Source organism: Pisolithus orientalis, assembly GCF_024613125.1.
Source record: "Pisolithus orientalis strain OTSU chromosome Unknown F5J12scaffold_33, whole genome shotgun sequence".
Lineage (NCBI taxonomy): Eukaryota > Fungi > Basidiomycota > Agaricomycetes > Boletales > Pisolithaceae > Pisolithus > Pisolithus orientalis.
In genome coordinates this window covers 298,544-319,560 of record NW_026260814.1, presented here as the reverse complement: position 1 = coordinate 319,560, position 21,017 = coordinate 298,544, and the positions used below count along the sequence as shown (strand labels likewise).

Below are 21,017 nucleotides of genomic sequence, written 5' to 3'. Positions count from 1 at the left end.
CAGTTCAAGACTCCAGTTGAACTTTTCTTAGGAAAAATCCCGGATATTTCCTATTTTCGCACCTTTGGCTGTAAAGCTTTTGTATGGGTTCCGAAAGAACAAAGAAAAGACAAATTGGAACCTCATGCAGTCGAAATGATTTTCTTAGGCTACGAGCCTAATACAAAAGGATATTGGTTCCTCCATGGACAAAAGATTATTCTTTCTCAAACTGCAAAATTCATGGAAGACTCTTTTCCTTTTTGCTCTGGTCAAAACAAATCCGAAACCTTTGACCCCGATACCAAAAGTGACCATGAATCATCTGTTTCCGATACAGAAAGCCTACATTCACTTCCGGATCCTGATCAGATCCAACTGCCGCCTCATCACTGGCAACCACCTCGTCCTAATACTCCACCACAACCAAACCCACAGCAGAGAGCTGCAGACCAGCCTAGAGCTCAACAACAAAGAAGAGCACCTGCTGCTGCACCACCAGTCAACCCTCATCATCTACGACATCCTCATCAACCAGAATTCATTCAAGGAGACTCACATAATGTTCGCAGAGCTCATCCTCCCTCAGATGACAGAGAACCTCGTCCAAAGCATTGTTTTATACCAGTATCTCATCCTGGAAACATTTATGGAGACAGACCTCCAGTACAAATTGAACGAGATATTCAACAGAATCGGGATCAAGCACAACAGTGGATTTGTAATGCTGAGCAGCATGCTCGCAACTCTAGGGAGAATATTTGGAGATATGCAGAGGAACGCAGACCTCCTTCTCTAAGGTTGCCTCCTGCAATGATTCCTCCTGAAGTTCCTCGTCAGTGGACTGAACATCCACAAGGAACTACTCCTCCGACTCCATTATCTCCACTTACTCCTCTTCCAGATACTCCTTCTTCACCCAAAGGCATGCCTGACCAACATGCACAAATGCCAGGTCCGGAAATGCATCCTTTTGAGTTTGCGTTGGCTGCCAGGGTTAAAAAATCTCTGGAACATTATAAAGATGTGCTAAAACTCTCTCCCAACTTACAAAAGAAATGGTTCGACGCAATGAAAGACGAAATAAAGTCTATTGAAGAAAGACAAGTATGGACTTTGGTGGATCCTCCTAAAAATCGGAAACCAGTCAAGTGTCGATGGGTTTTCGCTATTAAAAGCGATGGTCGTTATAAAGCTTGTCTTGTGGCAAAAGGCTTCACACAAGAATTTGGTACCGACTTTGAAGACACCTTCTCTCCAGTGGCTCGTTTCGAAACTGTTCGCATTTTACTCGCGTTTGCTGCCCAAAGAAATTGGGATACAGAAGCCCTGGATGTCAAAACTGCCTTCTTATATGGCAATCTTGATGAAGAAATTTATATGGAGCAACCAGAAGGTTTCAAAGTTTCGGGTCAAGAACACAAGGTTTATCGGTTGCTTAGAGCCCTTTATGGCTTAAAGCAAGCAGCATTGGCATGGAATAAAGCCCTCCATCAATCCTTACTCGCTATGGGCTATATTCGTTCAAAAGTGGATGCTGGAATTTATATCCACACTTCCAAAGCTGGAATCATCATTTTCCTCATCTATGTCGACGATGGACTCTTTCTAGGATCGGACAAGCGTCTTCTTAAAGCCAAGAAAGAACAATTCATGAAAAAATGGGAATCCAGAGATCTTGGTGAAGTCAAGGAATATCTTGGCATTCAAATTCACTGAGATAGGTCGAAGAAGGAAATTTATCTCGACCAAATACCTTATGTTAAAAAGGTTATTAAAAGATTCAACATGGAGACTGCTCAAAATGTTCGCACTCCATTACCCTCTGGATATCAACTGGAAAAAGCACCATCAGACTATCAAGCCACTTCTTCTCTTCGGTCACAATACCAGTCAATCATAGGGTCATTACTCTATATGGCTCTTGGTACTCGTCCTGATATTGCCTTTGCGGTTATTCGCATGTCTCAATATATGGCAAATCCTACCGAAGATCATCGAAATAAAGCCTTGCATATAGTTCGCTATATTGCATCTACTCCAAAACTGGCTTTATATTATTCAGGACTTGAATCTCGAATCTATGGCTTTGCAGATTCTGATTGGGCTGCAAATAAAGACACTCATCATTCCACTACTGGTTATGCCATGTATCTTGGCAATTCCCTTATTTCTTGGCGATCTCGAAAACAGAAGACTATCGCACTCTCTTCCACTGAAGCCGAGTATATGGCTTTATGTGATGCTGCCAGACAAATCAAATGGCTTTCTATGCTATTTGATGAACTCAAACTCAAGACCGAAAAGACTATTCTTTACTGCGATAATATGGGAGCTTGCTTCATTGCTGAGAATCCTGTATTGGATGGTCGTTCCAAACATATTGACATCCAATGGCACTTCGTTCGCGAATGTGTTCAAGATAATTTGTTCAGTATTGAATATGTTCAAACTGACAAACAAAAAGCAGACGGTCTTACAAAATCATTAACTTGGCAGAAGTTCGAGACTAATCGCTTGTCAATGGGTCTTGTGACCTTACCATTTTAGAGTGAGGGGGAGTGTTGGAAATATTCCTAATAGTTCCGATGTCTAGATTGATCCAGACTTACACATGTATCAACACGTTGTTCATCACATGACTTTTCTTAGCAATCAGCTCCACAATGATGTCACAATGACATCATAATATACATCATATTCCATGACCTTCTGCACTATTTCTTACTATACTGAGTAGTAGTTTCCTTTTACGCTACTGGTCTGTGCGTACCTACTCATGTATATAAACTCGGGGATTTCTTCCTCAATCCCCATCAAATTCTACATTTGTTCTTCACTTGTCAACTCGACAACTGAGCCCCTCATCAAAACCTCAACGTTTATCAAATGCTACTACCATTCTGAATAAAGGCAAGTGTTCTTGCCATTGCTCTTCGTCCTTTCCGTTCCTCTGCGCAATAAGTCCCTTCAGTACATCCTACCAAAAAGAAAAATCGACCCACCTGTCGATGTAGTCAACGCTCACGCCAAACGCGCCACCGAGACTCTCTAGCGTCACGCTCCGATACGATTCCAATAGTTGTGCATAGGCGAGGATACGCATTTCGCGCACGTAGTATCGAGTGTGGGGAGACAAAAGTCGGTAAGGGAGTAAATACGTTTGTTCGAGTGTGGCTGTCGACAGAACCCATCATAGTGGACAGGGTAATAATGCCATGAAAAGAAAAAGTTGACGTCAGTTTGTGTGGGTTCATTGATAAGGATTGCGGTGGGAGCGTACCTAGCGCTACGAAAAATTTCGCGTAGTGGCAGTCATAGAGATTCCGCAGAAGATCTTCCAGGACAGGCAGTTCTGGAAGAACCGAGATGACTTCAGGAGAGGCAATGAGCTGGGTGGAAGCAGCGATGATGAGTGACATGTAAACCACGCCACAAAGCAGACGGATCGCCCACCTTTTTCTTCAAGTCTACCCTTGGGAGGGTAAGCGTATTGCTGATCACGGCGAGTGCAACGAAGTCATTATAGGAGATGAGTTCCGTAGCAGTAAACGTGGACAGAGCATCGAGCAACAGCTCGCTGCCCAATCTAAACTGCCGAATGGAAACTGCGTGTAAGCCACGATACACTTTGAGACGATTCCGTCTGTCCCAATCACCCCCTTCCTCGATGAGTCTGCCCAAATCACATGAGTGAGAAAGAAATGGTTAGCGTCCGTGGACCCACTTTTCCGCCCCGGCAAGGTTCTCGGTGATGAGGGTATTATCTCCAAAGAAGAAACCTATTCGGATGAGAGTCAGGGTAATGTCTATCCTTGACCCAAGGCCTGGTGTTTTCTCCAAGGCAAGTCGTTGGGCTGCGACAGCCGCATCCTACATACATTCCCCATAAGCTCGGGATTGCAAACCGGGATCACCTGGGATATACCTTGTCACCTATCCGAGTGAGATGGTTCGCCCTCGCCTTCAAAGCGTCCGATATTTCAGATTCCCCCTCTGTCTTCTGGGCTTCAGCCAGACGTTCATCCAATTTCTTGAGTTGCTCTTCGTTTGCCTTTTCCATGGATTCGAGGAGAGCCGGGTCGACGTCTATCCCACTTGAAGAGGTGAGCGCCCAATAGTAGGGGGCCATGTCTGTACCGGTGTGAGCCTGTATTTGATCGTTAAGAGTCTACACACTGTCTGCCTTGATGCCTTCCAAGAGCGATTTGCGTGCGACATCGTGTAGATGACCCAGAGAAGGGTTCATAAGTGTAAACAAGTGTTGCGAGAGGCTGAGATTCGGTATGGGCAGGACAGTGTCGTCGGTCATGGCTAGGTTGCTTGGAAGTAGGAGGAACGCGTCAGTGCCCGGTGTTGGTAGTCCCACGACGGACGCGTCACCCCAACCACCACCACCACCATGACCACCAACCAAGCACTGCTGGACGAAGCCAAGAATACCAACCCAGCACGGGCGGAAAAGATTTACAAGCAAATCCTCGTCTCATCAGGTTTGTCACTTGTGTTCGATGCCATCCAAGCTGCCCATCACTTCATCCCCAACAGCATCGCCGTCCGGTGTCGAGAGAGATCAGGTACTGCGAGACCAAGAAAACGCCATGATTAAACTTGCAGAACTATACCGAGATCAGCGGTGAGCCTCTCTCTCAACTCCTCGTCCCAGCCGCCCTCATGGACGAGCAGAAATGCACAAGGGCTGGCAGAGGTGATCACCCTCTCGAGATCGTTCATGTCGTCTACCGCGAAAGCTAAAACGGCAAAACTCAGTTTGTGCCAATGCTCCGGTTACTGTATTGAAACTCACGTTCACCCATGTAGTTCGTACCCTACTCAATTACTTCAGCGACGACCCAACAGTCGTTAGACCCAAATTGACGTTCTACTGGATAACATCGACTGGTCGAAACGCGAGAAACGGATATTCCTCAAACACAGCTTGGAAATCCGTCTCGTCTCACTGTGAGTCTTGCCATACATATATGCCTGTGCATGTATTTCTCATACCCACTTAGCCAGCTGGAAGTTTCGCAGTTTAAAGCTGCTCTGACACGGATAGATACGCTTCTTACTGAACTCAAGAAACTGGATGACAAGATAATCCTCACCGAAGTCCATCCCCTCGAGAGTCGTGTCTATCGCGGCATCGGAAACTTGGTAAAAGCAAAGGTACAGTTCTTCCTTGCTTCCGGAACACTGCTCACCCGACTCGACTATTCTAGGCTGCCCTCACATCAACTCGGACGGCTGCTAACTCAATATACTGCCCACCACATTTACAAGCAGCTCTCGATTTACAATCTGAGATTCTTCACGCAGAGGATAGAGATTACACCACTGCCTACTCCTACTTCTACGAAACGTTTGAGAACATGTCGTCTCAAGATGACCCGAGCGCACTGAATGCATTGAAGTATATGCTCCTATGCAAAGTCATGTTGAATCTCGTGCATATCTTCCACCCTCAACTGGTCCCAGACTCACCTTTATCGCAGCCAGAGGACGTCACCACTCTTTTATCCTGTCAAACTGGCGGTGAAATATGCTCAACTGCGTGAGATCGAATGCATGCGTGCGATAGCGCTTGCCCACCAAAACCGTAACTTGGCTGAATTCGAAAAGGTGCTAAGGGATTATAAAGATGGTGCGTCTCCCCTTCGGTGTATGTTCCGTCTCGCTCATCCCCCGACCATCGTGTTGGGCAGAACTCTCGTCGGACCCAACAATCCGTTCGCACCTCGCGGCGCTTTACGACACGCTTCTCGAACAGAACCTGTTACGCATCATCGAACCTTATTCCGTCGTCGAGATCGATTACGTCGCCAAACAAGTCGGCCAAGGTCGACAGGACGTCGAGGCAAAGCAAGCTTTCTCACCATACACGATGTACTCGTAAGGTATTCACCCATGTTTTGTTTATAAAGGCTGTCCCAGATGATACTGGACAAAGTGTTTTATGGCGTCCTCGATCAAGGAAAGGGACGTCTATTAGTCTTTGACGAACCTGAAGTAGACGTAAGCAGTGCTTGCTTGCAGTTGCCATGTCACGTTGCTGACTTGTCTACTGATAGGATACGTACGGTGCTGCAATTGATACACTGGAGCAGGTTGGGAAGGTCGTGGAATCGTTGTATGCAAAGGTGAGTTTATTTTGGGGTTTTTTATATATAATCGTTGACGGTATGTGGTATAGACGGTCAAGATTGCATAAAGGGTCGTGCTGTAGTACTAGTTCTAGCATGTAGCTGGCCATCCGGGCGGGCATACTCGGAAACGGGGAACTTGGAGTCTCATTATTAGAAATAACTGGAGACCACATCACTGAGGATGGCTGACTAGTCTAGGGTCCAGTACATACGCTGACCGCGCCACGGTCGACTCTGCACCCACAAACACCGCAGGGCTTTTTATGTTCTGGGCGCTTGTACAAAAATGTTGGACTATATAAAAAACCACGAAAACGAACCTGAATTGCCTCCAATTGTCATCGCCTGACGACGACGATGGTTTGGTCGTTCCTCGAGAACCTGCCCACCCACATCTTCCGTGTCCCACCTGTGTCAGAGAGACGCCCGTTCGACACATCCACATTCTTCGCGTACATCGTACCAACGTGCCTCTCTTACTATGTCGCCGCAGTCCTAGTCATTCTCCCCGGAACGCGTGTGTTGCGCATCGCACTGTGGCCACTCGTCGCTCTCTTGGCTTTTCGAGCCACCATGGGCATCGATTTCACAGGTGGGGACCCTCAGAAAACGTTTTTTAATGTTGATTTTGCGGTATGCTCTACCTGTGCCATCTTTCATCCTTCTGACGTTTGGTGATTCCCGGTCTGTGTAGCTTATTATGTTCTGCTTCGTCGTGCGCACGTTCGAATGGACAGCCGCAAAAGACCCACTCAAGCGGCATCTCCAGCCAGCTGGTTCTTCTCCGTCCATCTTCGTGGACGCGCTGGACCTCTCCACTAACGTCCGCGGTGTCGGTTGGAACTGGTCCAAAAGCCTTCGTTTTCCTCCGGACGCACGTCCCTCCTCGCGTGGATGGTTCATAGCATATGTCTTACTCTCCACTTGGTACCACAGCGTTGTATGTGGTGCATTCCACCTTGCTACGCAAGCGTTTTCGCCCGAGACCTTCACTGTTCTAAGTGGAGGCACGATCTTCGATGCGACACTTCCTCCTCTCATCCGATACTTCCGATCCGTCATCATCACTGTCTTCGCCGCAGTTGCCATCTTCGCTGTCATGCAACTGATATATGACATTGCTACGCTCATTGGTGTTATCGTGCTTCGGCAAGGCCCTGCGCAATGGCCACCCGTATTCGACAAGCCGTGGAAAGCAGACTCGTTGCGCGACTTCTGGGGTTATAGGTGGCATCAACTGTTTCGGCGGACATTCATCGTTGTTGGAGGATGGCCTCTTGGGATCGCCTTCGGACGTATGGGATATGTGCTAGGATCATTTCTCGCATCGGGGGTAGTCCACAACATCGTGGTAGTCATGCTCAATCAAAATGTCGAATGGTGGTGCATGCTCCTCGCGTTCGGGATGATGGCCGTTGGCGTTATCCTTGAGCACATGTTCACGCGGATGACGGGGAAGGAAGTGGGTGGGTGGATTGGGAGAGTATGGTCGATGGCTTGGTTGTTGGTGTGGGGAAGTATCATGATGGATGGGTTCGCGCGAGCGGGGTTGCTTGCATCAACGACCTTGTTGGATACTGCGTGCCCTGTCAAAGGGATCGTGGAATATTATGTGACGGTGTTGGATAGGTGGTTGAGGGAATGTGCATCATAGTGTGCTCTGCTTTCCCTGTACTGTGACATCAGGCTACCTGCCTTCTGTATGGGCATGATCCAGCTATAGACCCGCCGAATGTCTGTTATACACAACTGGTGTAGCCCCAATAATAGTTAACCCTCTCTCGACTCTTATGATATGACATCCGAGGACTGAGGAGCAGATCTTCAATACTGCTGCTTCATGGCACAGCAGTTACATGAAACTGAGGCGCGTCAACAAGGCCTCTTGAACTTCCAACTTCAAAATCCCTATCCAAGAAAGTGTCATGTTACTCTGGACCATTTAAGTGTGGAATGCATAATGCCCAGAGTATGCAGAGGGAGGGACAGTGCTCTATGCACAGGACACCAGCTTCTCGAGGAGTTAGTGAGTGATAAGGCAGTGTAAGTAAGACCACTGATTGGGAGAAATGATGGAAGAGACCTCCAGTATACCAGTGAGCACATTACCACCCCTCCAGGTTGTAGTACAAATTTTATGTGCCAACCAGGGTCAGGGCTGTCCATCTACTTCCTACATCTGGGAAACAGCTACACAACATGGTTGTTAACAGCTCTTCTGCACTTGAGCAAGCTCTCTCATTGGCCAACAAGTGTCTTAGCAAGTCTTATGACAAGTCACTTCCAAACAGAGGCAGGTATAACCTGCTCACTCCCTCAGGTAGTTTTGCAGATGTACATCAGTAAAGCTAAGCATTCAAAAACCTGGGTTTTCAAGCACTTAATGTTTGCCGGTGTTTGCCAAGCATTCAAAAACTGTCTAATGTGCATGCTGTAATTTGGCTGAATTTACTGATGTACTTCCATTGGTTGCCACTACCCAAGGGTCAGGGCCACATATGTGGTAGATAATGTTGGAGTGAAATGACCCCTGTCCATACTTGGACTTGGGCACATGATTGTGTTGCTTACATAAGTGGTTAGAGCGCACATACACTAGTAAAATTTACCTAGTCCCTCAGTAGCTTGACAGACTACTGAGGTTCCCTACAGAATCCTCTCTGGGTTTCCCCTCTGCAACCCCACAAACTTCTTCAGGTTATGAGCCCCACCTAGTGGCAGAACCTAAGAGGAATGGCAGTGAAGAGATATTGGACTAGGGAAGGCTTCATCTACATCCCTGAGCTCAAGACAAATGGACAGAATTGGAAAGAGTATCACACAAAGATACTCAAGGTTGCATGAACCCAAAATGTTGAAGAGCTGTTGGCTGGCATGAAGCCAAAGCCAAAACTAGCAGGAGATGAACTAAATAAATGGCAGCAGTTGAATGTGAGCACTGAGTCTATCCTGATGTGGAACATCCCAGACTCAACCTTTTCACACATCAAATACTACAAGACAGCCCATGAAATGTTCAACTACCTAGTGACTACCTATGGCAACCCAAATCCTATCTCCATCCCTGCAAAATGTGTCAGCACACCAGCTGAACAGTCAAGCATTGGCAAGGATGAACTGAAAGGAACAAATGGCAAGTGCAAATATGCATGAGAACCATGAGACAAGACACTCACCACATGCAAAGCCTGACAAACTGTCAAGTGAGCCACCTAAGGAGGTGATGCTCAAGGGGAACAGTTGTAATGAGGTGAGAAGTGGTGATGGAGTAAAAGCTGAGGCTACAGTCAAGGTGGTCCAGCAAGTCATGTCACAGGGTGGAGAGGTCGAACCAAAGACTATGAAGTCCACTGAAGATGTGCTTTGTCAGTGTGCATCTCCAGTCAAGTTCAAAAGGGTGAAATCAGTTGAAGTCGAGGGTGAGACATCTGGGATGGTTAGTGAAAACAAAGCCATGAAGAGAGGTCTGGGCAAGGAAGCCACAGACGAGACCAATGGCCAGGATATCACAGCCAAGGAGATGGAAAACCTCAAGGCAGACAGTGGGGACACAGAGATCCACCACACATCAAACAGGCCAGAACATGAACAACTGGAAAGGGCCAACAATGAAAGGCTGGCCAGGATTGTTGAGGTAAGAGTGCCACCAAGCATTGGAGCATCCAGCTACCCCAAACTCAGAGAACAGAGCTCGAAGGGGAGTGGGATGGCAGGTGTGCAAGCAGTGGCACAGATGTGCCACAACACTATGTAGACAACCCCAGCAGCAACACAAAGGACACAGGTGGCAGCACAGATGCACTGCAGCATGATACAGGTGACCCTGGTCACCATGCACATGAGAGAAGCACACACATGAGTGCCCAAGACCCACCAATCAGCCTCCAGACACCAGCCAAACACCCACAGGAGGGAGTTGGCACTACAGCTGCTAAACAGCATGCAGTGGGGGAGATGAGCTGCAAGGAGTCAGATGGGCATGCTGAACCCAAGGTCATGGCTGAGCAATGCAAATGTGAGGCTATTGAGCCAGTGCCAGACCTAACTCTTCAAATGGAAGCACACACTGCCAAGAATTTACTACGAATGCCTACAGAGCACAGTCAACCTAAACCCCCTATGACAAACTACATACTGGAGTCACCAACTGAGCAGGGACAAGTACTGCTTGAGGGGGAGTATGGTGGTAATGTGAGCAGCTATGCAAATGGCCAAAACACCAGTGGAAAGGATCTTCGAGATCACACACACAAGTCAGCTGGTAGTGAGAGCCATCAGTGCACAATTATGAAGATGCTGGAAGTATCAAGGGTCAGCAGCAGAACAGTTGAGAATGGGAGGGATGCACCAAAAGTGTGGGTGCAGCCAGTCAAGGCTGAAAATGACCAGGACAGCAGTAGTGGTCACAACACTGGCTCACATGGAGTCAAGGATGCATCACCACCCATGGCTGCAACTCAGTACACCTATGAAAACACCCTCAACAGGCTGGAGCTGCACAGCAGTGCACCTGGAGGTGCAGGACTGCACATCAAGCAAGGTTGCACATTGGCAATAACAAATGAGACCTGTAGGTGTCAGTACACACCAGAGGAGCACCTGAAGGAAGGAATTGGTACTACAGCTGTTGAACAGCACACAGTGGGGTCCAGTGAGGTGCAAGAGGTCAAGACACTGTGAAATGAGTGCAACTGTGCACTGGCAAGACCACAAGAATTCTACATACATTGGTGCATGCTCAAGTGCACACCTGAAGACAGTAGAGAGCCAGAAGTGCACAGAGGCACTGAAACTTCCCAGCCAGTCAGTGGAGATGTCAAAGGGAGCATGACAAGGCTGGAGACAGGGCCTACCAGCACTAGGACAGCCAGGGCATGAGCATGCCTGCTGGACACAGAATCAGGGCCAAGGGAGGCCAGTGTTGGAGTGAAATGACTCCTGTCCATACTTGGACTTAGGCATGTGATCATGTTGCTTACATAAGTGGTTAGAGTGCACACATACACTAGTAAAATTTACCTAGTCCCTCAGTAGCTTGACAGACTACTGAGGGTGAGTACACTTCTACATAGATAGAATACCCTTACTAACTTGTATAGTTCCCTACAGGTACTATACTCAATATAAGTAGCTTGACAGACTACTGAGGTTCCCTACGGAATCCTCTCTGGGTTTCCCCTCTGCAACCCCACAAACTTCTTCAGATAAAAGGGTGGTGGGGTCCCCATGGAGAGCAGCACAAGTAAGTTCTCATCAGAGGGCTGCTGCTACTCCGACTCTGACCCATCCCAGGCCAGATATTTAAGCAGGTATTAGCAGGACTATCCATCAATGATGGAAGTTGCCCTTACCCCAGAAAGGCAACCAATGAGGCACAATGCTGATGGTGCTCAGTATACATGATTTAGGAATAAGGCAAGTGGGGGAAGAGTCAACAGTGTGCACCCTGGCTCATACCAGTGACCAGCCCTCAATTGAGGGGGGTACTCTTCTGTATATCCTTGGGACTGTGCAGCACCTCCATTGCCAAGGCAAAGTAGTAACACTTGCCACACAGGCACAAGAGATCTTCCTTAGAACACACTATATGGTTATCCAGACGTTGTGGTCTGTATTGATGTAGGGCAGGAAGTCCCCTTATCTCTACGTACTACGAATCCCTTTATACTGTAGCAGACAGGTATGAAATGTCAATGCAGATGAACAGGCCAAGTAAATCAGAAAGATAAATGAGAAACAAATTGGATCTGTCAAGTGAACGAACATCTCTTGGGAACATACTGTCAATCGTTGGTCTGAAACCCTACATTCCCCCCTCCAGGGTACAAAGTACCCTCTCCAGTCATACTTGCAGTAGCGCCTTCCTTATGTGGACTTCCCTGGGGGTTTTCCCATGGTGAATCCCTGTGCATCCTCGTGACTGGCCACATGTGCTGGGCTAACCTTGTCATTGTCCTCCCCCAAAGCATCCTTGTCCTCCTCAAAACCCTCATCCCCAGTCATGGTGTGGTCGACGATGAAGGTACTGGGACCAGCAACCAGCTGTCCAGGTGCATAGGAGTTGCAGACATGAGGATTGGTGTTAGCGTTTGACTTGCGTGATCTCTGGTTAGGCCTCGAGGATTGGGAGATGTGAGGAAGGCGAGTGTCGCAAGGGAGGGGATTACCATAAGGCTCCGCCTCTCACTTTTGACTGTCTCATTGCTCCCGGCAGTCGACATAACCCTGGTGAGCCCTCTGCTGTTGCTTCTTGACTCGCTCAGCAGTATCCCACAGGAGGGCATTGATGGTATCCATCTGAATGCTACTGAGCATCTGTCCACCCATGACCTCTTCTTGGCTGCGTAGGTCCACATCATTCCCCAGTACCTCCTGTCTGGTTGGGGATGGTCCCTCAGCCACCACAACTATGTTCCTGCTGTCATCAACTTCATAGTAAGCAAACCTCACCTTGGACTTTGCTTCGCAGCTGTGCGGTTCTCTGAACAGATGATAACCCACAGGGGTGTCCAGGGCGACCTCATGTTTGCATCGAAGTGAGTGGTTGTACTCAAAGTACATCTTAACCTGTTCCCTGTGAATCACCACATGCTCATCTCCCTGTCCTTCCTCATCAGGGTTGCAGACCAGGAAAAGGTTGGTACTTTGTCACTCGATGTTTTTCATTTTGCATGTGGTGGACATGAAGTTTGGTCTGGTATGAGCAGGTGGGGGACAGGTCCTGAATGATAAGTTTTGTAAGTCATTAACGACTTCTGCGATTGTGTGCTTAATAGGTTCTAGGTCCCTCTTGGTGATGTTACTCTGTTCACCTCGCCCTTTGCACCAAGAAGATGGTTGAATTTGGTAAGGATGTTTTTTGTTAGGGGTGTTAGAAGCAGGATACTTATCATGATGTGCTTGGTGCCCAGATCTCAGTTCTGTCAGCAGGTGCTGGCATGAGGGGCAGCCATATGTAAATTGTTTGGGAGGTTGTTGAGGAACAGTGCATGTGGAGTGATGGCGGGGAATGTGTGAATGGTGTGCAGAGCGAGTGTTGTGGCGAGGTGGACAGGGTGATGGGGTTGTCCTTGGGGCCTGACCATTCCATCTCATGCATGGGCAATTTTTATGGCTTCCACACAGATGTGGTGCCAAGTATCCAACGAATACCTGGGGATCATCACCCAACATGTCCCTGTCACCCATGTCCCTCAAATTATCTATTCCATCAACTCTGATTACCTTGAAACAATCACTTAGTGCCTTCAAATGAGCAATGTCCTTGTATGGGAGCCAGGTCTGATCTCCTGCTGTCCACTGTACTTCAAATGTCGTGTTGGCATGACTTCCATGGTGCCAGATTATACGATCTATGGCCCATTCATGGTTGGTCCCTCCAAACTCAGGTATCTGGTCATCCTGTTGACCTGGGAACTTTCAGTCATCATTCGGGATGTGGATCCTTAGTAGGGAAGAGTGGAACAGGTCATGCACCCCCCTCCACTTCAGGTTATCTGGGAGCTCGATCCAGAAAGAATAGTTCCCGAAATCTTCCAGTATTCAGTAAGGTCCCATGAATTTTGGTATGAGCTTCTGAGATGTTCCCTTGGGGAGACTAATGTTCTTTGTAGACATGTATACAAGATCCCCTTTGATAAATGGGCAATCTCGGTGCTTTTTATTAGCACTGATAGTCTGCTTCACGCATGATTTCATTATTGCATTGTGAGCATCCATTATTGTCAGTTTCATCTTATTGGCAAAGGCTCTGACACTCAGGTACCCGTCCTTTGTAGGCATGTCCCATATCATTTTTTGAGGCATCTGTCCAGTATTCAGGAAGAACAGTGCGTAGCCTGTCAACTCAGACATTGCACTGTTGATGGTGAATTTGATGGCAGGTAACCATGACACCCAATCCTTCTGGTTATCACCGATGCAACATTGCAACATTTACCCAATGGTCTGATTTGCCTGTTCAGTGGCTCTGTCCATTTCTGGATGATAAGCACTGGACATTTTCTGTTTGATTCCAATCAAGCTATTAAGGTGTGTCCAGAACAGGCTCGTGAATAGGATGTCGTGGTCACTGACTATCGCCCTAGGTAGGCCATGGTATTTGTATACCTCAGCGAACATCAATTCCATGACCTTGCATGCAGTGTAGGTTGTTTTACTTGGCACAAGATGCACCATGGATGTTAACAAGTCAATGATCACAGTGATCAAATTGTAATTTCCATTGCAGTCTTTAGACTCAGGTAGGGGGCCTATGAAATCCACCCCAATTGCTTCCCATGGTTGTGAGGGGATGGGTAATGGGTTGAGCAGTCCAAACAGCTTGTGTGTTGGAGGTTTGCTGTGTTGGCAGGTTTGGCAGGACACACAGAACTCAGTGATGTCCTTCACCATAGTGTCCCACCATGGGAACTCCCATATGTATGAGACTGTTTTCTTCACACCAAAGTGGGTGAGGATAGAATGCACCTGATGATCACAGCTTCACGAAGTCATTTACCTTTTACCTTGATGTTAGGTACACAGAACACCATGCAATCTTGTAGCTTCAGTTTAATGAATCCATCCAGTGTGACTTCAAAGTTTTTGAATGCCTTTGGATCACTCAGGATTTGCTTAAAGAAAGGGTCCTGGTCATATTTGTCCTTTGCTGCCTCCAGTAGGCCCTTGTTTCCTGGATATACTACTAATGGTACACATGTCATTGTGCTCTTATCCATGCTGTCTGGGGCAGCAGCAGGTTGATCTGTGTTTGTCACATGTGCATTCTGCATATGGTCCTGCAATGCAGATGTGGTGTGGTCATTCTCAGGTGAGGCAGGTATGTCTGTACCCTTCCCCCCCTTCTTTCGCTCACCTGGGCCCAGGAGAGCAAAACAATTCTTCACATTACTTGCAAATTCCATGCCAGTCTCCAGGTGACCAGTCTCCAGGCGACCTGTCTCTGCTGGAGGAGGAGGATCCTGTTGACTACGAGACTTCACCATCAGTTTACCTGTCTGCATAGCATCGACAGACTGGTCCTGCAGTTTTCTCAGTGGCCTAATTTGGATCATCAGTCAGGGCACACTTGATGACGATGATGATCCTTCAGGTGCATTCACTAATCTACTCCCAGATGGTTGATCTGTTGACATTCCTCATTCATTTGGGGACATGGCAAGTGTTTCGATTCCAATGTATACAGGCATGGTAATGATCTGCTCAGTGTGGTCTTGAGACATGGAGTTGATTTCCACATCATGATGTAGGTACTTGCTCAGGGTGCAGATCATTCCTGGAGCATCAAACTCATACATTCTTGACAGTGCATCTGGGAGAACATTGTCCTTGCCCAGGACATGCTTTATCTCAAAATTGAACTCTGCCAGTTTTTCCAGCCAGTGTGCTTGCCATTTGGAGAGTTCCTTCTGGTCTAGCAGGTATGTCAGGTTTTTATGGTTGGTCACCCAGGTGAAGTGGATGCCCTGCAGAATATCCTTATGCCTCAGCATCATTTCAACACCTGTGAGCAACTCCTGTTCATGGACAGGGTAATTGCACTGTGCAGATGACATCTTTGCTGAATAGAATGCAGCCACTTTGGAGGACTTCCAATCCAGTCCCTGAGCAATAACACCACCAATACCATTCCTGCATGCATCAGTCATCACCCATATGGGATCGCAGTTGGGCCCATAGCTTAGTGGTACTTGACAGTGAGGTGCGCACACTGTGACATATTGCTTCACCATATCAAATGCTCATTGTTCAGTATATGTCCATCTAAATGGACGAGTTTCCACACTAGCTTCTGCTAGCACTCCCAGGGGTACATGCACTTTGTAAATATCTTCAGTGAGGTAACCCACTGACCCTATAAAACCCTTGCACAGGGTGCGGTTGGTAGGAACCTTCCAATTGTGGATCTGGTCAACTTTCTCTGGGTCCATTTTAATGCTGTCATTGGTGACGATGTGTCCGAGGATCTTCGTCACAAAGGAACTGCTATTTCTTCTTGCTCAGGTACAACTTCTCTCGAGTGAGAACCTGAAGCACCAATTTAACATGGCATACATGATCCTCCAAGGTATCAGAATAGATGATAATGTCATCGAGATAGATGTCCATGAAAGACCCAATGTATTCCCCAAAGATATGGTTCATGAGTGCCTAGTAGGTTGCTGGGGCATTACAGTCTCCTTGCTGCACAATGATGCTGACCATATTTCCATCAGGGGTTGTCACTGCAGTACACTTGATATGTTCCAGGACTACTTGTATCTGTTCATACACATCAGCCCTGTCTATTATCAGTCAGTAAGGTTTCCAAGCCATGCATTGTTGGATGCTGTCCATGTCAGGCATTGGGGACAACAATTTCCTGGTGTTCTTATTGCATTCCCTCAAGTTGACTATGACTCGCAGTCATGGAGGATCCCCTGCTTTGGGGATGAGCAGCATAGGGCATGTATTGCAGGCAGCTGTAAGTTCCCATTGACCCATTTTCAGGTAAGCATTCTTTTTCTCAGTCCAGAGTGGTCATAATGCTTCAGGGCATTTAGACAGTCTCCACAGATATATTTTCTCCTCATCAATCAGAGGAATCTCATGGTTGATTGCATGGAATGGGGGCAAGGCTGTTGAACCAACCATTGAACAGAGTGACTTTGATAGTTCCTGAAGATATTGGCATGCTTTCTCAATGTTGTCATTGTACACCTTGGTTGCTCAGGATTCCAGGACCAAGACCTGAGGCCTTTTCATTTCCATTGGTGTTTTACTTCCAATTACCATGCATGGTGAGTGCAATCCTACCAGTACCTGATGTTGGTAAAGGAATGGCATTCCTAAGATCAGGTCATAGTTCTGAATGTTCATCACATCAAAATGACACTCGCAGTCTATTCCCTGGTACTGGAAGTATACCTTTGCCCCGAAGTTCACTTTTGATCGCAAGCCTTGGACAGCCAGCTGAATAGTGAGGGGCTTTTCCAATGGGATTCTCTTTATGTTCAATTGTTCAGCAAGCATTACTGACATGAAATCTGCCAGGGAACCAGTGTTGATCAGGGCTCACACAGGTTGGCCATTGGTATGCACCACCACAACTAGTGGCTTTGGAACCTTACATGTGAAATCTTTTGTGATTGCAGCATTGTGCTGCAATGTCAGGTGGCCATCTGCCTTGACAATGGTGCCATGTAGGTGGAGCACATTACATGGTATGTTCTTGAGCTCACATCCTTCATCATTTGATGCATCATTGTCTTCTTGGAATAGGTGAGATAATGCCAGGTCATCATCCTCAGTGGGATCAGACCCAGCAAGACTTACACACACATGGAGCAATCTCTTCATGTGCTAATGCATGACATCAAACTCTTCTGATTTTAGTTTGCACATGGGGAGCTTGAAGCACAAGGCTGTGTCATAGTCATAGACCTTGCAAGTCAAGTCATCCTTAAGGATGCATGCAAAGCGTCCCTGATTCTCTCCTTCAAGTACCTGCAGGCTGTACATCTCCAGCTTGGTCTCTATGGCCTCTTCAATTGGGCATCCCATAGGTGCAGATCACCATGTTCGAGCTCTATCCCATTGACATAAGCCAGATTTCGTCATTCTGGCCTTCTCACCCTTCCTGAACCAGTACCAAGAGTCTAGTCTGAAGGCAGGGTTCATCAGCAAGCTGGTTTCAACAGTGATGGCATCTGCAGGACCTAAGACATCCTTTTCACTGTCAGTGATCATATGCAGACCATCTCCTATGTCATAGACATAGACTAGGAACCAGGTGTCCGTGAATGTACTCAGTGAGTTTGAGTCATTGCCTGGATAGCACATGCCCAATAACTGTTCAACAGCCTGTTCTTCCAGGGGTTGCCTGAGTGTGGGACCTGTGGAGCAGTGACCCAAGAATTGGCTGTGAGAATAGACATGAACTTGTGTTCCTTCTGGGAAGTTGTCATTGTCCATTGTGATGCTGTTTCCAATGTTCTCCCTATTGTCATCACTCCAGACACTTTCCAGGTCCAGGATATCATCATCATTGTGGATGGTAGGTCCTTGCATGTGGATTAGATTCAACAATACCTCAGTGTTGCCATTCAAGGATTTGGCTAATTGCCATTGACATCTGACATTGCCAAAGTCCACATCTATCCCAAAGCTTGTGACTCTGGGGGGCTTGTTTGATGAGGCCATGGTATGTCTTGTTGGACAGTTTCGGGAGAAGTGTCCTGCCTTATGACAGATATAGCACAGTCCCTTGGCCTTGTGCCACTCCTGCTCATCCTTGCTGAGCTTAGGTGTGTCGTGTTTCCACTCTTCAGGAGGCCCATCATGTTTTCCCCTGGGCTTATGAGCATCTGTCAGTGCCACCTCCCTTTGCTGCTCATAATCCCTGTGCCTTCTCCTCTGGTGATGTCTCTGTTCATGCTTGGAGGATTCAGGTTCCTCTGGGGAAGCAGCTGCACTGGCCATGGCTCGCTTTTTGCTTTGTTGTCTTTGGGACTTTGGGATATAATCTCCAGTTATAGACTGGGCAATCTTGAGTACCTCCACACTTGCTATCACTCTTTTCAATGAAGATATCTCTGGATTTAGCTTCTCCTGCTACAAGTCTCATTGGAGCTCCTTGCAGAGGCCAGACCATAGTTTATGGACTTTAGCATGTTCATCTGTCTCCCCAATCATGTTCCAGAGCTTGTTCAGCTTGTACACATAATTTTTTTTACAGTTTTGGAGTTCTGGTAGCAAGCCTGCAGCTTTTCTTGCTGCCATAGCTGGACATTGATAGGGAAGCAATAATTGAAAAGCTCCATAAAGAAATCTGACAGCCTCCATTTGTAGGGGTCCCCAGATACTTCACACATGTAGAACTTGTACACCTTGCCTGTCAGGTAGTGAGACAACATGAAGGCATGTTTCTTTGGGGCCACTCAACCATCCTTGACATACACAGTCCCTTTGGTGACAAAACAATGGTATGAGTGTGCATCATCTGACCCATCATATTTACTAGGTGGAATTGGTTTCAGTGTCATCCTTCATCATGACTTGGACCACTTCTTTGCATTAGAGCCTGTTCAGCAACCAAACACCTGACATCGACTTAACATGTGTGTTGGTTAGAGTGAAGTGGAGAGGTATTGGAGATGTAAAATAGTTATGCTTACTAATTGATACGAGCCTTTGGCTCATGGCTGCTTCACAGCCTCCCACTACCACTGGCAGGGGTGGGAAGAGTTTTAAAGGGAAGAGCTGCATCCAGCCCACATTTCAAGCCAAGTGGTACAATTTGATATTACATATTACATATGTACACAGTTACAGATCATATGTTCAGATGTCTAAATACTTCAGGCCAGACTACATTGCTTGTCTTGGTATCATCCTGACCTTCTCTAAATAGAACCTTTATCCTCTTGGGATGAGTACAATGTGAAAGAGCCACATAAAGCTGCCCATGAGAGAAAACTGCAGAGTGCAAGTCAATCCCCACAATCTTTACTGACTGCCCTTGTGACTTGTTGATGGTCATTGCATAGGCCAGGTGCACAGGGAATTGCATTTGATGAAATGGCACAGGGGAATCCTCAAGCCCAGTGTCAAGAGCAACCCTGGGGATCAACACCACATCTCCTTCTCCATCCTCCTTCAACACTCTACACTCCAAGATCCTGTGTGTGGATCTCACCAGCCTCAACCTAGTTCCATTGTAGAGTCCATGGATGGGATCCAAGTTGCACAACAGCATCAGAGGTGCTCCATTCTTCAGCTCCAGTTTGTGCAGGGGAAATCCAGAGGGGGACAGGAAGTGCAACACCTCTGGTTGGATGTACTCATACTCCTGGTCAGTCACAGAGTCTGCACTGGTATAGGTGTACTTCTTCTGTGGTTGCACAGTTTCTGAGATGGTAGCATTTATCTCATGCACCTGGGCATTCCTAGAGGTCAGGATGGTATGATCCAGGAAATAGCCATCAGGAAGTTGCTGGTGTGGTTGCAGTGCAAGCAGATCTGAGTATATGGTTTGCATCAGAGAGGGCATGTCATCACCACAATGCATGTGCTGAGGAAGCTCCAGTTCTCCATCAGTGGTCCCTATCTCCAGAAGATGTTGTGCCCACTCATCACATTCAGGATTCAGGATCCTGGCCAAGATGCATATTTTGGTTGAGATAGTGCACCCTCATCTGTGCCCAGAGGTTTGAATGAGTGAGTGTGGCAGGTACAAACTGCTCTCTGGAGCCATGCTGGATGACAGGGAGAGTTCTGCCTGAAATCCCCACCCAACAATAAAAAGTGTCAAAATCTCCCAACAAAGCAAAAACAGCAGCTAAAATCAGGGGAATTGATGAGTGGGGTGGATGAGTGATGGGCAAGGGGAGAGAATATGCACCAACTGCACAAAAATGCAGAAAAAATAGTCTGAAAAATGTGAAAAAATCCATTAGTATGGCCAAAATACCCATACCAACTCCCAATAGATGTGAAACACTCACCAAAGCTTCCTATACAAATGATGCCCAAGAAATGGCACCCAAAAAGCGAAAAATGCAGTCAAACTGTAGAAATGTCTATAGACTTACCAGTGACAGAGACCTAGGAACTTTGGGCAAAAGTTATGTACAAAGTTGTGCGACGATGCCAAAAATGACCTGAAAATGTGAAAAAATGCATTCAGTATAACCAAAAGCCAAATTTTGCCAATATGGGAGGTATCCACCAAGCACTTCTGGATGGAGAAAGGCCAAGTAATGCCTGCAAAAAAAACCAAAATTGCAGCCAAAAAGTGAAAAAAGGACAGAAAAAGACCCAAAAAGCCAATGAAATGAAATGATCTCAGTGCACTCCTGAGCATGGTAGCAGGTTGATAGGCTTACCAGAAGTGGAGGGAAACACTGAAAA

The 21,017-nt window shown here is 47.0% G+C and overlaps 5 protein-coding genes across 5 annotated transcripts; 4 read left to right on the top strand and 1 right to left on the bottom strand.

The window, feature by feature from the left end:
- Positions 1 to 2,874: 2,874 nt before the first annotated feature.
- Positions 2,875 to 4,408, bottom strand: F5J12DRAFT_914782 (26S proteasome subunit RPN7-domain-containing protein; the record flags this gene model as incomplete). The annotated part of the gene is made up of 7 exons (XM_051749131.1): positions 4,159 to 4,408; positions 3,908 to 4,113; positions 3,707 to 3,852; positions 3,436 to 3,655; positions 3,263 to 3,371; positions 2,985 to 3,156; positions 2,875 to 2,932 (listed from the first exon to the last, which is right to left on the bottom strand). Exons 1-7 carry the CDS (start codon positions 4,289 to 4,291, stop codon positions 2,875 to 2,877), a joined length of 1,044 nt encoding a protein of 347 aa, XP_051597030.1. The 5' UTR covers positions 4,292 to 4,408.
- Positions 4,382 to 6,190, top strand: F5J12DRAFT_895819 (proteasome regulatory particle subunit; the record flags this gene model as incomplete). Its single annotated transcript, XM_051747876.1, has 11 exons — positions 4,382 to 4,472; positions 4,528 to 4,615; positions 4,666 to 4,786; positions 4,847 to 4,941; positions 4,995 to 5,148; positions 5,202 to 5,426; positions 5,479 to 5,623; positions 5,685 to 5,871; positions 5,904 to 5,994; positions 6,051 to 6,119; positions 6,173 to 6,190. The coding sequence occupies 11 exons, from the start codon at positions 4,382 to 4,384 to the stop codon at positions 6,188 to 6,190; spliced, it is 1,284 nt and encodes a 427-aa protein (XP_051597029.1).
- Positions 6,191 to 6,482: 292 nt separating this feature from the next.
- Positions 6,483 to 7,779, top strand: F5J12DRAFT_725153 (membrane bound O-acyl transferase family-domain-containing protein; the record flags this gene model as incomplete). The annotated part of the gene is made up of 2 exons (XM_051741601.1): positions 6,483 to 6,746; positions 6,820 to 7,779. 2 exons carry the CDS (start codon positions 6,483 to 6,485, stop codon positions 7,777 to 7,779), a joined length of 1,224 nt encoding a protein of 407 aa, XP_051597028.1.
- A 1,476-nt stretch (positions 7,780 to 9,255) lies between these two features.
- On the top strand, positions 9,256 to 10,805 carry F5J12DRAFT_785133 (uncharacterized protein; the record flags this gene model as incomplete). The annotated part of the gene is made up of 2 exons (XM_051743181.1): positions 9,256 to 9,838; positions 9,880 to 10,805. 2 exons carry the CDS (start codon positions 9,256 to 9,258, stop codon positions 10,803 to 10,805), a joined length of 1,509 nt encoding a protein of 502 aa, XP_051597027.1.
- A 1,248-nt stretch (positions 10,806 to 12,053) lies between these two features.
- Positions 12,054 to 12,854, top strand: F5J12DRAFT_785132 (uncharacterized protein; the record flags this gene model as incomplete). The annotated part of the gene is made up of 5 exons (XM_051743180.1): positions 12,054 to 12,175; positions 12,239 to 12,353; positions 12,474 to 12,560; positions 12,615 to 12,661; positions 12,743 to 12,854. 5 exons carry the CDS (start codon positions 12,054 to 12,056, stop codon positions 12,852 to 12,854), a joined length of 483 nt encoding a protein of 160 aa, XP_051597026.1.
- Positions 12,855 to 21,017: the final 8,163 nt, after the last annotated feature.